At 47.5% G+C, this 14,817-nt stretch overlaps 1 protein-coding gene across 1 annotated transcript; it reads left to right on the top strand.

Annotated features, from left to right (window-relative positions):
• The first annotated feature begins 2,633 nt into the window (after positions 1–2,633).
• LOC139605213 (zinc finger protein 211-like) lies at positions 2,634–6,112 on the top strand. Its single transcript, XM_071456556.1, has 3 exons — positions 2,634–2,678; positions 4,402–4,640; positions 4,795–6,112. Exons 2-3 carry the CDS (start codon positions 4,619–4,621, stop codon positions 5,631–5,633), a joined length of 861 nt encoding a protein of 286 aa, XP_071312657.1. The 5' UTR covers positions 2,634–2,678; positions 4,402–4,618; the 3' UTR covers positions 5,634–6,112.
• The last annotated feature ends 8,705 nt before the right edge of the window (positions 6,113–14,817 follow it).

Genomic DNA, 14,817 nt, shown 5'->3' on the forward strand with positions numbered 1-14,817 from the left:
AGACCCACCTGAATGTTATCAAGGGCTCCAGTGTGGAGGGTCCCTGGTGTGATGGGAGCTGTGACAGCCCTGCCAATCCATGTCCATCACGGGCTGGACTTGCTGGTCCTGAGGGTGCTGCTGTCTCTGCTTGCAGTGTCCTTGTGCCCTGCAGCCGGAGCCCTGATTCCTTGCCAGGGGCTGTTTGGGTGGGCTGTGCCCTGCCGAGGAGGGCAATGCCTCTGCCGGGTGCTTGTGGCCGAGCCGTGCCCTGGGTGCTGGGGCCCCCTTGGGCCCTGGGGCTGATCCCTCAGGGGCTGTAGGAGCTCTGCCCTGGCCTTTGCCTTCAGCTTGGCCTTTTGCTGCTCCCTTCTTGCATTCACCTGCTGGGCCTTTGTGCCCAAGTGCTCCAGGGCCTTCTTCTGCCCCTCCTGCAGCCCCCCTCAGTGCCTGTGGGTGCTTGTCTTGCTTTACAAGACAGTGTCTGCTTGGGAAGGCAGAAAAAGCCTCTCTTGGAATGGAGAATGCAAACCCCCTCCCTCTTAATTTTTAGGATAGTGAAATCAAGGGGCTCTCAGGCAAAGATATGGGATTAGGAATAACGGTTCTTTACTAGTGTGTATAATATAATAATAGTAGTGTGTATCAACAGCTCCGGCAGTGCCAACAAACAGAGCCCGGAGCCGGTCCCGGCCTTTCGGCCGCGGCGCTTTCCCCTTGGGTGCAGTTCCGGGCACGGCCGGCAGGGGCGCCGGTGGCTCCCGCGGGGCAGGGCAGCGCATCCCTGCCATGGGAACCTCTCTGAACGGCAATAGAGCAATCCCTTCATCTAACTCTTTCACTTTTTTACCTTCTGTAGCCTTTCTCCCGTGTTTTGAGAAAGAATTTGGAGAGGGCTGCCTTTTAACTGAGCCCCTAGTGTTTCGATAAGGTGCTTCCTGTAGAGAGAGGGATTTTCCCTGAACAGCCGGAGCTGTGGTTACCAAGGGGACGTAACTCAGAGCAGGAGGGGTCAGGGGAGGATATCCCGCCGAGGCTCGGTCGGAGTGTGGGCAGGGTCTGCTGCCGGAATCGCCAGAGGGGGATCTTCCCGTGGAGGCCGAGCCGGAGCGTGGGCAGCCCCCACATGGCTTATGGCGGCTGATCCGGCAGCTCCCGGCAGAGAAAAGGCAGGTGGGAGACCCCGGCAGCAGCAGCGGCGCTGCCCAGCGCAGCTGGCACGGGCAGGGCAGCCGGGGATGGGATGGCTGGGACCCGCCCTCGGTGCGGTCGGCGCGGTGACCTCGGCCCACGCGGCAGGACAGAGCAACCCCATCTTCCCCAGCATGGCCGGCAGAGCGGCCGCGGGCCGGGCAGTGGGGCCAGGGCACACAAATTCACCGCCAGCGCCGGGGCAGGTGGAGCTGCCCTGGGCAGTGAGCCCGCACCTGGGATGGAAACCGGGGCAGGCGGAGCTGAGGCGGGCAGCGAGCCGGGACCCGGGACAGGCGCCTCGGCCACCAACGCAGGGGGCAAGAGCTGCAGAGGATCCCACTCTCTTTCTGACTTTTCCTCTTGTTCCCCTCCCTTTCATTTCCCCTTTTTATTTTCTTGGTTTTTTCCTCGGCTGTTTCTGATACTTCAAAGATTTTTATTCTCCTAAAATCTCCTGTCTAACATATGGCATCTTCTCTTTCTTCTAGATTAAATGGGTTTTTTTTCCAAATAAATCCAGAACCTAACAAATCTCAACTTCTGCTTGGATATTTTGAAATGGTCGACGAGCTAACTCATGACCTCCTAATGTTGTTTTTCTCATCACCTTTTTATTTATCCTTTGGCAAATTAAGCATCTTTCAGTGACTTGCTTTGCTACACCAAAAATCCCAGTGCACCCAAAATTCCTTAAAAAATGATCACACAAAGCTTGAGTACGCCAGTGGGGTTTCTGATGCACGTCTTCTAATCTTTTCCTAGTAAGCACATTTTATTAAGTAATTGTCTTCCATGTAGAAGTTTCTATTACCCTGATTTATCTTGTTCATTTCCTATCTTGTTTAATTCTTTTTTCTCGGCTTCCCTAAACTTTGGAATTTCCAGTTTTTCCTCGTTTGGAGTTAATATTAAACTAACTCTTTCAGCTCCATTTTCTGCTGCATCCTTAGCTTTGTGATCTGCCCCCAGTTTGCCCAGTTTGCCTCTCCTTTGGCCCGGGCCGGGTTGCCCCCGCCCGCAGCGGCTGGGAGCAGCCGAGAGCCCCGCGCTGCCCATGCCGACCTGGCCCGGCTCCATGGCCGCTGCTGCCGCGGGCTGCGAGGGCTGCGGGAACGGGGCACCGAGGGTGTGGCTGCTGCTGGGGGAGGAGGAGGAGGGAGGGAAGGGCAGGGATGGAGGGGGAGGAGGAGGCGGGGTAAGGGGGGAGGAGGAGGAGAAGGAATGGAAGGGGCGGGATGGAAGAGGAGCAGGAGGTGGGGATAAGACAGAGGAGGAGGAGGAGGGGGGATGGAAGAGGAGGAGCGGGAGGAGAAAGAGCAGTGAAGGAGGCGGGGTTAGGGGAAAGGAGGAGAGGGAGGTGGAGATAGGACAGAGGAGGAGCGGGAGGAAGAGGAAGAGGAGGGACCAGGGCGGATCAAGGCTGAGCTGCGGGAGCCACGCGGTCTCGATTCCTGCCTGAATTCGCAGCCCCCACCTGTGGGATCATCGCCCCCCCCATGGCTCCGGTGAGCGGGGAGGGGGAGCCCGGCCCGGATATCCCGGGGGGTCCCTGGGTTGGGTTTCTGGGGGGATGTTTGGAGAATGAAGAAGTCCAAGGCTGAGCGGAAAAGGCCCCTCGGGGGGACATCGGGGGGTGGCGGTGGCGGCTGCCGGCAGAGGCAGCCTGGAGGAGCAGAGCCCTGTGTGCCCCAGGAGGCCAAAGTGGGGAGGCCAGAGAGGGGGGAGCGCCGCCATTGGCGGGAGCCTCAAGAGCCTGGAGAGGGGCAGGGGCAGCGCAGAGCAGAGAATGAGGGGAGAACGGAGCCTGGGAGCCCAAAGAGCCCCGGCATCCCGAAATGGGGAGAGCCAAGAGGGGGGAGCTTTTGGCATTGCTGGCACTGCCAGCAGCCTGGGCAGGGGGGCCACCGAGGAGAAGGGGGACCCCCAATCCAAGTGTGACCCCAGCAGCTGGGACAGGGGGGAACCCCTGAACACCAGAGGGGAGGGACCAGGGACGGGCAACCCCTGGGAGGCTTTTTCAGGGCTGAATCTTGGTGTTTGGGAGGTTTTTCTGGAGCCCACATGGCCGGACTAGAGATGTACCTGGGCAGAGAGATCTTCAAACTCAACGTGTGTTGGGGTAGATAAAACAGGAAAGCCTTATAAATATTATTGTCTGGCCTTTCATTCCAGTCTTGCTTATAGTTTCTATATTCTCAAAAGCTTTTGAGAGTATAGGAACTCTAAGCAAGATTGGAATGAAAGCAAGCTTTTAGATATCTTAGATACTGAACAAATGGAAAACAATGGTGTGGCCCGACTGAAGGTAATCCTCTTCTGATGAAACAATTCCCTCTGCTTGCAGACAGGTCCAAGGGTCAGAGCAGACCCTACTAGCTCAGCAGAAGGGCTCCAAAGAGGAGTTTTTGGGGTTTAAAATGTAACACAGTATGGTGATAAATGAGTTCACTGGATTTAAGGATCATACTTTTTTTTTATAATTTTGCAAGCGAGAACAAGCAAAGTTCAGCGCTGGGCGGCCGGGAGTCTCCGCTCCTCTAGGCTCGCGCCGTTCCTATCCCCAAAGTTCGCCTTTTATTGCCTTCTTCTCCCGGGTCCAGGGATGACGTGGTCTGTCTTTTGCGCTTGCTCATTCAGTTGCTAGGGGGTCTTTTTCTGCCTTCTGGTGGTCGTGGGATGAAGGCTCCAAGTCTTCCTCTTTAACCGCTGACTGAACTTTTCCTTATAAGGCATACCTATACAGTGGAATTTTCAGAACACTATACGATTCCTGCAAGCCTAAGCAATTCTTGCGCGTTTAGGAATTGTTGTTGTGGCCTTCCTCTGTGACCTCTGGGTGAACTTTTCCTTATCGTGTATATCTTTACCAAGGAATTCCCAAACCACTATACGATTCCTGCAAGCCAAGCAACCATATGTGGCTGCACATTTAAGAATCAAGCAGTTTTAGCTATTTAGTTATTGCTTTTATATTGTATAATTATTTAACTATTGATTTAATTAATGAACAAATATATTGCTACTTATTACAGTATGGTGATGTAATGATTTTTATAGGCTGTATGTAATTGCTATTGGATTTGTATCTTGTACTGGACTGGTTAGTGAAAAATAGAATATTTAACACAGAAGAAGAATTATTGTATTGTAACAGGAACCTTACTCTCTTACACTCTTACCCTCTTACTCTCTCACCCTCTCATCCTCTCCCTCCCTCTCTTCTCTCAGGCCTGCTCCAAGCTGTGGCTGGCAGCTCCAAGCAGGGCCCTGCACCCAGGCCCTTTGCAATAAACCGCAAGTTCCACGACCTGGCTGCAGAGATCTCTCGTCTCCGTCCATCCCGACCGCGCTACCCCCGACGCTCCTACAAACGTGCTCATCCCTTGTTTTCCCCAAACCAGGATTTCCCATTGCCAACCCCTGGGAGGCTGCGAGGAAGAGGAAGATGCTCCGGGACACTGAGGCAGGTGAGGAGGAAGTCAGTGCCCCTTTCCCCTCTGTGCTGCTCCATCTCCCAGCCCAGCACGGCCCCCGGCTGCAGCACAGCCCTGGGGGGATCTCGTTGCCCTTGCCTGTGGCACGGAGGCAAATCCCATGCTGTCCTTGTCCTTCCTCGCCCAGAGCAGGAGCTGAGCATGGAGAGCAGGGAGGACAAATGCCCGCGGCAGAACCTGGTGGCAGAGGCCGTTTTGAGCGGCTCCACGGCGCAGGAAGCCAACGGGGAGGAAAAGGCCCGGAGATGCCGCACGAGGAGGGGCTGCAAACGCAGATGGCGGGGATGTGAGGGGGAAAGAGCCAGCCTGGGCCGGGAAGGCGGCCGGAGATGGAGCCAGAGCTCGGAGCTGGTGCTCCATGAGCAGCTCCATGATGGGGAGAAGCCCCACACGTGCGTGGAGTGTGGGAAGAGCTTCAGGTGGAACTCCGACCTGATCGTGCACCAGAGGACCCACACAGGGGAACGGCCCTACGAGTGTGGGGAGTGTGGGAAGAGCTTCAGCTGGAGCTCCAACCTGATCAAGCACCAGAGGACCCACACAGGGGAGAGGCCCTATGAGTGCTCCAAGTGTGGGAAGAGGTTTCAGACCAGCTCCAGTCTCCTCCAGCACTATCAGAGTCACACAGAGGAGAGGCCCTTCCAATGCCCCGACTGTGGGAAGGGATTCAAGTACAGCTCCACCCTCGTCAGGCACCGGCGCATCCACACTGGGGAGAGGCCCTACGAGTGTGATAAATGCAGGAAGAGGTTTCAGACCAGCTTCAATGTCCTCATGCACTATCGGATTCACACAGATGAGAGGCCATTCCGCTGCCCCGACTGTGGGAAGGGATTCAAGCACAACTCCACCCTCGTCACCCACCGGCGCATCCACACAGGGGAGAGGCCCTACGAGTGTCCCCAGTGTGGGAAGAGCTTCTCCAGGAACTCTACCTTGACCCAACACCAACGGAGGCACCGGTAAGGGAAGCCCTGCGAGTGCCCCGAGTGCGGGAAGAGCTTCGTGCGCTGCTGCAGCTCCATCCCCCACTGGAGGAGGCACTTTGGGCACAGCCCTGGTCACTCACATTCCCTGTGATCCATGTTGGGAACACACCTGGCTGCTTCTCCTTTGGTTTGGCCTGAATTTTTTTCTCTTCTCCATCTCTCTCTGCTCCAAAAGTCTGGGGGGATGGAACAGTCACCTCAAAACCACTCATATTCTACTGAAAATAACTGAATTTTAACCCCAAAGGGCTCAATTCCACCTCAGATTGCTTGTTCCTTCCTCAAAAAACTCAATCCCAGGCCAAACTCACTCCATTCCACAGCTGTCAAGTTGAGATGGAGTTGGAAGGAGATTGGGAGAAGTGGGATCCCAATTTGGAGCAGTGGGATGGGGATTGTGTGGGGCTGGGTGTGTGGGATGTATTTGATAGCAAATAAAACTTTCAGAGTTACTGATTTCTGTCCCGTTCATTTTCAGTCATTTCTGTTTGCAGAGTGCCACCTTCTCAGCTGATTCAATTCCTATAAAATTCCCATTTTTTAAATCATCTAACCCAAACAATCCAAAAACCAATATCAAAATAAAACCACCTGCACACAATTAATTTTTTTAAAAATAATTTTAGTTTTTCAAGAGTACTTAAGGATGTTATTAAAGTTTAATTGTTTGGTTGAAATGTCTGAGAAATTGTACTGGTGTCTGGTTTTGTGTTTAGTATATTTGTAATATGAATTGTTTAACTAAGATGTGTTAGATTGCATGGTAGTTTCTTTAGATATTTTTATCTAAAGTACATTAGTCATCGAGTTAAAATTTTCAAAAGGTATTTCTTGATATATAATTTGTTTATTTATATGCATTGGTAATATTATAGTAATAGTTATTGTTGGTTGGAGTTGAATCATTGTTGGAGTTGAATCATTGTAAAGAAGAGTTGAGATTTTTATATTTCATTTTTATTATAATTTATTTAATTTCAATTATTATTTCTTTGTTTATAATTTTATTGCAATTTGTTGAGGGGATAGGAAGGAAGTTCAAGGGCAGGAACATTTTTTCCTGGCTGGGAACTGGAATTCCAGACCCTGGGAATGTGTGCAGGACCCCACAGACTGGGATCAAATATGGGCTGGGATCAAATATGGGCTGGGATCACATATGGGCTGGGATCAAAGATGGGCTGGGATCACCTGGACTGGGGTCACATGGATGGGGATCGTGTGGATCAGAACCCTCCAGACCAGGATAGCCTGAAGTGGGATCAAATATGGACTGGGACTGTATGGACTGGGATCCCGGGTTTCTGGGACCATATGGATCAGGCTGGGACTGTTTTTTAAAGTAAATTATATATATTTTTTTAATATATATATATTTTTATATATATATATATTTAAATATATATGCAAATTATATATATATTTTGTTATATAGCTTTTATTTTTGTTGTTAATTAAGCTCGGTGAAATAGCTGCTTGTGTTAAACTGCCTGCTTGGATGGGGTAACATCCAACGCACCCAGGATGAGGACACCTGTACAGATCTGCCAACTATCAGCACTCCCCGTCTGAAGGCAGAGTGCACCAAGGCCCAAAACCTGGAGGTGATAAAGAGAAGGAGCCAAAACCACAGCCAAGGAATCTGCATGCTCTAAAGAGGCAGATCCAGGGCAGAGCCATGCTAAACAGTTCTTGGAAGATGTAAACTGGGTGCATCTTGGCACTCAGGCAGGAGCACCCTGTTACCTTCAGGGATCCCCTGAAATACCTTTCCCCTTACATCAGCCTGGTGCATATTCATAGAGCCTCATGCACAGCAGCTGGGAAGGGTTTAACACTTTACTGGGTATATTAGTGTTCAGAAACACATAATCACCCGAATGATTATATGCAGGTGCTTTTATTGAAGAGCTCTGGGTGTCAGGGGTACCAACCCAAATCTGACTCCGACATGGGTTCGGGATGAACATGTTTTTATATTCTATTGTTATATAACATTCATGTTAATGATTAAACTTCAATTGTTCTATTGTATACATAGATTTCAGCCAAGCATGGGCTCCTTGTGGCCCCCCTCAAACTTCTAACATAGTTCCTCATGATTCTTCTTATGATTAAACAATAATTATATTTAATTACTAAACAATCATCACATCTAACAATTATATCATTTATCATGTTCTGCTTACGCAGGTGCAATTTCACATGATCTGGCAAGCACAAAGCCTAACATTTTCAGAGTCTATTTTTGACATTTTTCCAGGGCCCCACTATCATTCTCCCCCCTTTGAAAGCATTTTCACTTCTCTATAGGTGTAAATGTTTTCACTTGATACAGTCCTTTATTTCTCAATTTATTCTTGACGTTCTTCAAGTCCATGGTTGATGTAAACGTTGTCGTGGATGCTGTCACGAACTGGAGAACCAGAAGATGGTGGGTGTGGATCTCGTGTCAGTGCCTTTATTATCTTCTGGTTCCAGGATGTTTTCTTCTGTATCTCTCCCTTTAAGATGCTGTGAACTAACCAAATTGCTAAGAATACAATTAGTAAGATTATCACAGTCTCAATGACAGATTTAATCCATGAACTCACATTCCACCCTAACCCTTTAAAGATTTTGCCTAGCCAGGTCGTAGTCAAATCCTTTTGCTCTTCTTGTGCTTCATGCTCTCTTTGTTTCAACTGATTGATGTCATATTCTACATCTGCAGTTAGATTTGGGATGTGAATGCAGCAATGACCAACCCGTCCCTTTAAAAATCCACATACTCCATGCTCTTTCAGGAGTAACAAATCTAAGGCTAATTGATTTTGTAAAGTCATTTTTGTGGTGGCTTGTAATTGTACGTTTAATTCTTTAAATCCTTCCCGGGTGACTCTTGCCAGTCTATCTACCTGACCTGTAAGTTTGTACAGCATCTCCCTACTCTGATAGTTTGCTGTAGGACCAAGCAAAGACTCTCGGGCCCACCCAAATTTCACTCCACCAGAGGGTTCTTGCCAAGTGTCATCTGGATTTTCATTGTCTAGAACTTCTCGTCTTGCTCTTATCTGCACAAGTTCATGTTTTCTGTTAAATGGGGACTTTTCCCAAATTGGAGATGAGGTTGGGAGGCCTAAAGTAATTTCCTTTACTTTCCCATCTACAGGCAGATGTGTTGTCCAGGTGCCATCGCTTGCTGCCCATACAAATTGTCCTGGACCTCAGACTGTACTCCTGGTACATCCTACAACTGCTTTATAATTCACTCTGCCTTGTTTATGTTTGATCCCTCTGCAAGCACAGCCAGTTTGTAGGGCTATTGCCAGGGGTGGCATCTGCTTTATCTCTGCATCATCTGAAGTGCAGTCATAAGTTTTATTACATGCCCACCAACTTACTTGGTCTGCCCTCGTTCTGCTACTGGTGGCAGTGTTTGTTACTGCTGGATCTGTTTCATTCTCGGGGCCTTCCCACTTAATGCACCAAGGGGTGTTTGCCATACATTGGAATCTTTGAAGGATACTCACAGACCATGCACTGTCCCAAGGCTCTGTCTGATCTTTCTGATCCTTGGCCTCACACTTCCATACCAGAGTGGTTTCTGTAACATTTTCTGTAATCTTTTTATAGTGTGGCAAATAGCATTGCCATTGTGTGATGCCTCCTGATTCTCCCATAGGGGTTCCTAGTGTGCCATCACTTAGAATACAGTCTTTCTGGCCCATGGGTCTCATCCATGTTCCTATTTTCTCCCAAGTTTCCTTGACTACTTGCCTCGACTCAGGTACCTGTTTGCATGCAATTGTTTTGTTGTTTTGTATTTCAGGTAGTTTTGCTGTTATGATTCCCCAATTTACTGAGTCTCCTGCTGCCTTTTGTATTGGCAGACAGGCAGTTATTCTACAGGTGTTTTGCATTTTGGCAAAGTCTTTGACTAATCCAATCATTACATTCTCAGCCCGAACTGCATTAGAAACCTTTATCCCCTGTGTTTCTGTTTGTACCTCTCTCTTCATTCTAGAATGAAGAGTGTTTAGTTGATCTTTTTGCATTCCACATCCCAAAGACATTAATGACCATAACATTGGCACAAATACTGATAGCATTCTCAAAGTGATTAAACACATCTTATCTGCAGCCTTGTTGGTTCCACAGTTTACACAGGCCGTGATCCAGGATGGATTTTCTTCACTCGGGTGTAGTGAATCCAGGGGTCCACGCCGGCTACTTTGGCTGCTGTAAAGGTGGTCAGCAGTACCTGGTGGGGCCCACTCCACTTTTCTTTCAGCGGTTCTTCGTTCCAGTTCTTGATGTACACCTCGTCTCCTGGATGTATGTTATGAACTGGGTTCTCGAGAGTCAGCGGTCTATTCCACACGAGGATGCTCCGGAGCCGAGCTAAAGTTTTCCCGAGAGACAGAACATAATTATACACTTCCTGCTTTCCTGTGACGTGCACATTAGGGTTAGGCTCAGGAGATTCATATGGTTTCCCATACAATATCTCATAAGGGCTGACTGACATCCCACTCCTAGGCTTTATCCAAATCCTCAACAGTGCTATTGGCAAAGCCTGGGGCCACTGCAATTTGGCTTCTTGGCATATTTTACTGATTTGCCTCCTTAGTGTCTGATTCATCCTCTCTACCTGTCCACTCGACTGGGGTCTCCATGGTGTGTGGAGGTCCCAAGTCATCCCCAGCAATCTACTTACCTCTCTTACTACTGTAGCTATGAAATGGGGCCCCCTATCTGATGATACCCTAGGGGTACCCCGAACCTGGGAATAATCTCCTGTAGTAACCACTTTACTGTTTCCTTTGCTTGGTTGGTGCGACAGGGAAGGGCTTCTGGCCACCCAGAGAATGTGTCAACCCCCACTAACAGGTATTTGTATCCTCGAGTTCTTGGCAGTTCTACAAAATCTACCTGCCAATAGTCTCCTGGCTCTATTCCTATCCGAATTCTTCCTAGCTGTGCCTGCCGCCAGCCACTGGGTTGTTTTTCAAGCAGATATCGCACTTTGACAACACTGATTTTGCCATTGTTAACATCCGTATCAAAATTAAACTATGCTTTAGCAATTTTACCAATGCCTCTGCTCCCCAGTGACATTCATTATGTTTAATTTGTAGAACTTCTCTCATTATGACGGGGGGTACCACTATCTGTTCTTGTGCAGTCACATACCATCGCTCTGAATTCTTTTGTGCATTTAGCATACGTGCCAGTCTCTCATCTTCTACTGAATATTTTGGTTCTGGAGGCAAATTGAATTGGGATACATTAAGCTATAAAGGTATCAATGCCATTGTTGTTTGCACCTCTCGAGCAACCTGTCGGGCTGTCCAGTCTGCTTTTTGATTTCCCTCACAGATTTTGGAGTTTCCTGATTGCTGTGCTTTACAGTGTATGATTGCCACTTGTTCAGGTTTTTGTACTGCCTTTATCAATTGCAGGACTGCATCCTGGTGTTTAATGTGCGTACCCAGAGAAGGACAATAGTCCTCCTTCTTTCCACAGTGCTCTGTGTACATGCACCACTCCAAAAGCACATTTTGAGTCAGTCCAGATATTTACCTTTTTCCCTTCACTTAATTCTAGTGCCCTGGTTAAAGCAACCAGTTCTGCCTTCTGGGCAGATGTATTTGGTGGTAATGCCTTTGCCTCCACTGCTGTACTGACTGTTGTTACCGCATACCCAGCGTATCTGGTTCCGTTTTCCACGAAGCTGCTCCCATCTGTAAACAGCTCCCACTCTGGCTGCTCTAGTGGGACGTCTTTCAGGTCTTCTCTTGCTGAGTAGGTGTACTCTATTACCTCCACACAGTCATGCTCTAATGGGCCTTCTTCAGTTGTGGTACCTGGGAACAGAGCTGGATTCAAAAGGTTGGTTGTTTTTAATGTGACATCATCCTGCTCAGTCAGGACTACCTGGAATTTCATCATCCTGCTTGGCGATAGCCAATGGCCCCCTTCTGCTCTAAGACAGAGGTTACCATGTGTGGTACATTGACATCTATGTGCCTTCCCATCGTGAGCTTCCTGGCTTCTTGTATCAGCATCACAGTGGCTGCGACTGCCCGCAGACATGGAGGCCACCCGGCACTTATGCTGTCAAGTTGTTTGGAAAAGTAGCCCAGCGGCCTTTTCCAGCTTCCCAGACCTTGGGTCAGGACTCCTAGTGCTAGGCGCAGCCTTTCATGGACAAACAGCTGAAAATCTTTAGACAGATCAGGTAAGCCTAATGCTGGAGCAGTTGTCAGTGCTTCCTTTAATTTTAGGAAGGCTTCTTTCTGCGGCTTGCCCCAGGTGAATGGCTGCATCTTCTGAGCTTCACACAGGGGTTTCGCAATCAGTCCATAGTCCATGATCCACAGGCGACACCATCCTGCCATCCCGAGGAAGACTCGCAGCTCATGTAGATTCTGGGGCTCTGGAATAGCACAAATAGCTTGGATACGGTTAGTGCCTAGTTTTCGTTGCCCTTGTGAAATTTCACATCCCAGGTAGATCACAGTCTGTTGGGCAATTTGTGCCTTTCCTCTGGGTACATTATAACCTCCCATTCCCAGTAAATTTAAAATCTCAATGGTTACCTTTATACAGGTTGCTTTTCTTCTGTAGCTATTAGTATATCATCAACATACTGCATCAACAGGTATTGGTCTCTTGGAACTTGCCCACTCTCGGTCCAAATCTCCAGCTCCTTTGCCAGTTGGTTTCCAAATAGGGTCAGAGAGTTCTTATATCGTGTCCAGGTGAGCTGGGTCTTTCTCCCATTCCCTGGGTTTTCCCACTCACAGGCAAACAGTTTCCTACTTTCTTTGTCAAGGGGGATGCAGAAAAAGGCATCTTTTAAATCAATTTCAGTAAACCACTTATATATCTCTTTTACGGATGTTAGCAATGTGTAAGGATTTGTTACCACTGGAGAAATGTCCTTTGTTATTTTATTTATTGCTCTCAAATCCTGCACTAATCTATATTCACCATTTGGCTTCTTTACTGGAAATATTGGTGTATTAAATTCTGGTTCACATACTTGTAAAATTTGGTATTTCAAGAATTTCTCAATAATCTTTACTTATTCCTTGCCATGCTTCTGGTTTTATGGGATAGTGTTTGACTCGTAGAGCCCTCGCCCCTTCTTTTAACTCTACATGCACTGGTTGTGCCAATTTAGCTTTCCCTGGTATATCTGTCTCCCATACAGAGGGAATCACTGCATCTCCTACCTCCCTAGGGATAGAGGGAACAGGTTTTTCTTTGATCATTAAAATCTGTCCCGTCTTTGATTCAGGTATTTTCATTATAAGCTCTCCATTTTCAAAGGTTATTACCGCATCAAGTTTCGCTAGCAAATCTCTCTCTAAAAGCGGAATTGGACACTCAGGTACGTATAGGAATTTGTGTGTTATAACTTTGTTCCCAAACCACAAATTTGGGGTTGCAAGAATGGCCGTTTTTCCTCTTTCCCTGTAGCGCCGACTATTGTTGTTTCCTTGTCCCCAATTTGTCCTTGCAAATCATTCAATACCGAGTAAGTAGCTCCTGTATCTATTAGAAATTTGACCTCTTTATGTCCTAATTGTTTATTTATAAGAGGTTCCTTAACTTGTTCTACTGGCTCTATGTCTAGTCAGCTGGTATACTCCCCCAAAACCATCCCCTTGGTAACCTGCTGGCACTGATTGCCCTGGTGAAACTGGTTGTTCAAGTCTGGACATTGTCTCTTCCTGCTGAACTTCATATAGTTTAGACCAATTTATAGTTTTGGGCACAGCATTCTGAACTCCTATTTGGATCCACTCTTGATATTTCCGTAGTCTCCCCATATCGCAAAATAAATTAGGGTCCCAATTTGGATCCTCAGTTGGGAAATTCTCATCTAAATTCCCTGTTATGAGTCCATTTCTGATGTCCTCTCTTGCCCTTTCTTTGTCTGCCTTAAGTACCATCTCTTTCTCAGTAGAATCCATCAAAGTATCTAATATTAATATATTAGATATATTAATTTTCTATATATAGATATATATTATATATATTATTATACTATATATAATTATATATATAATATATTAATATACATATTATTGTATGTCATCCCAGTCAGGATTTTGAGGTTTTTATAACCATTTTTAATACTCATGCCATTTTATCAGGATTTTCTCTATGAATTCTGGCTGATTGTTTCCAAATAACTAAATCTGCAGGAGAGAAAGGCACTTTTATAAATACTGGCCCTTCCACTCCTACACTTTGTCGCAAGGGGGCAATTACATTCCATTTTTGTCTGCCTTTGTCTTTTCTATCCATAACTGGGGCAAGGTTAGACCGACTCCTGGTTCTGTGGGCTACCCCATCGTTGATTCTCTCTCTCTCCTTCCTGCCACAGTTAGGTTTTGCTCATCTTCTGAGGAAGAGGGATCAGGTGACGATGGGAGAGGAGAATAAAGAGGGAAGGGTGTACTAGACGAGACAGGTTCAGGACTAGGTGGGGTAGGAGCAGGCAGTGGGATAGGGACAGATGGAACAGGTGGGATAGGGTTAGGTTCTCTTGTTCCTATTGGAGCTACCTGTAAATCAATATCTGTATAATTTTCCCTACTCAGGCTTTCTTTCAACGCCAAGTGTTCTAAACAACGTTCCTCACAAACCCCACACTTATTGCTTGCAGTTGTTTTAACCATCATTAATCCACATTCATCCTGCCATTCTGGCTTTGCCCGTAAATAGAAAAACAAATCAACATACCGAACCTCATCCCATTTTCCTTCTTGTTTACAAAACGACATTAACTGCGAAATAGTGTTATATTGCAGAGTCCTGTATTTTGGCTATTTTTCACCATACTCCAAGGCATATCCTGGCCACCATGTATTACAATAATCAATCAACTTAGCTTTACGTAATTCTTCCCCAAAATTACCCTGTTTCCAATGTGCTAATAAGCACCCCAAAGGAGAACTTTGCGGGATAGAGGTGTTGCCGCCCAAAATCCCTTTCAGTTTCTCCATTCCAAATATACCACAAATTGCCGAACCCGCAACGCTCTCGCGATTGTCTTATGGAACGGCGCCTGGGCTTGTACCAGCAGGAATTCCTTTAGCCCAACCAAGCGTAGCTTTCGCTGCGTCTCATTGGCAGGCACCCAAACCAAAGTAAAAAGCACC

This window comes from Agelaius tricolor, unplaced genomic scaffold (genome assembly GCF_023055355.1).
Source record: "Agelaius tricolor isolate 1412-34295 unplaced genomic scaffold, bAgeTri1.0.p SCAF_61, whole genome shotgun sequence".
Lineage (NCBI taxonomy): Eukaryota > Metazoa > Chordata > Aves > Passeriformes > Icteridae > Agelaius > Agelaius tricolor.

What these genes read in the sequence shown, in the direction of transcription:
- LOC139605213 (XM_071456556.1), top strand. Translation starts at nt 4,619, where the DNA reads ATGCTCCGGGACACTGAGGCAG. An exon ending in GCTCCGGGACACTGAGGCAG is followed by an intron (nt 4,641 to 4,794) that starts GTGAGGAGGAAG and finishes TTCCTCGCCCAG; the next exon opens with AGCAGGAGCTGAGCATGGAG.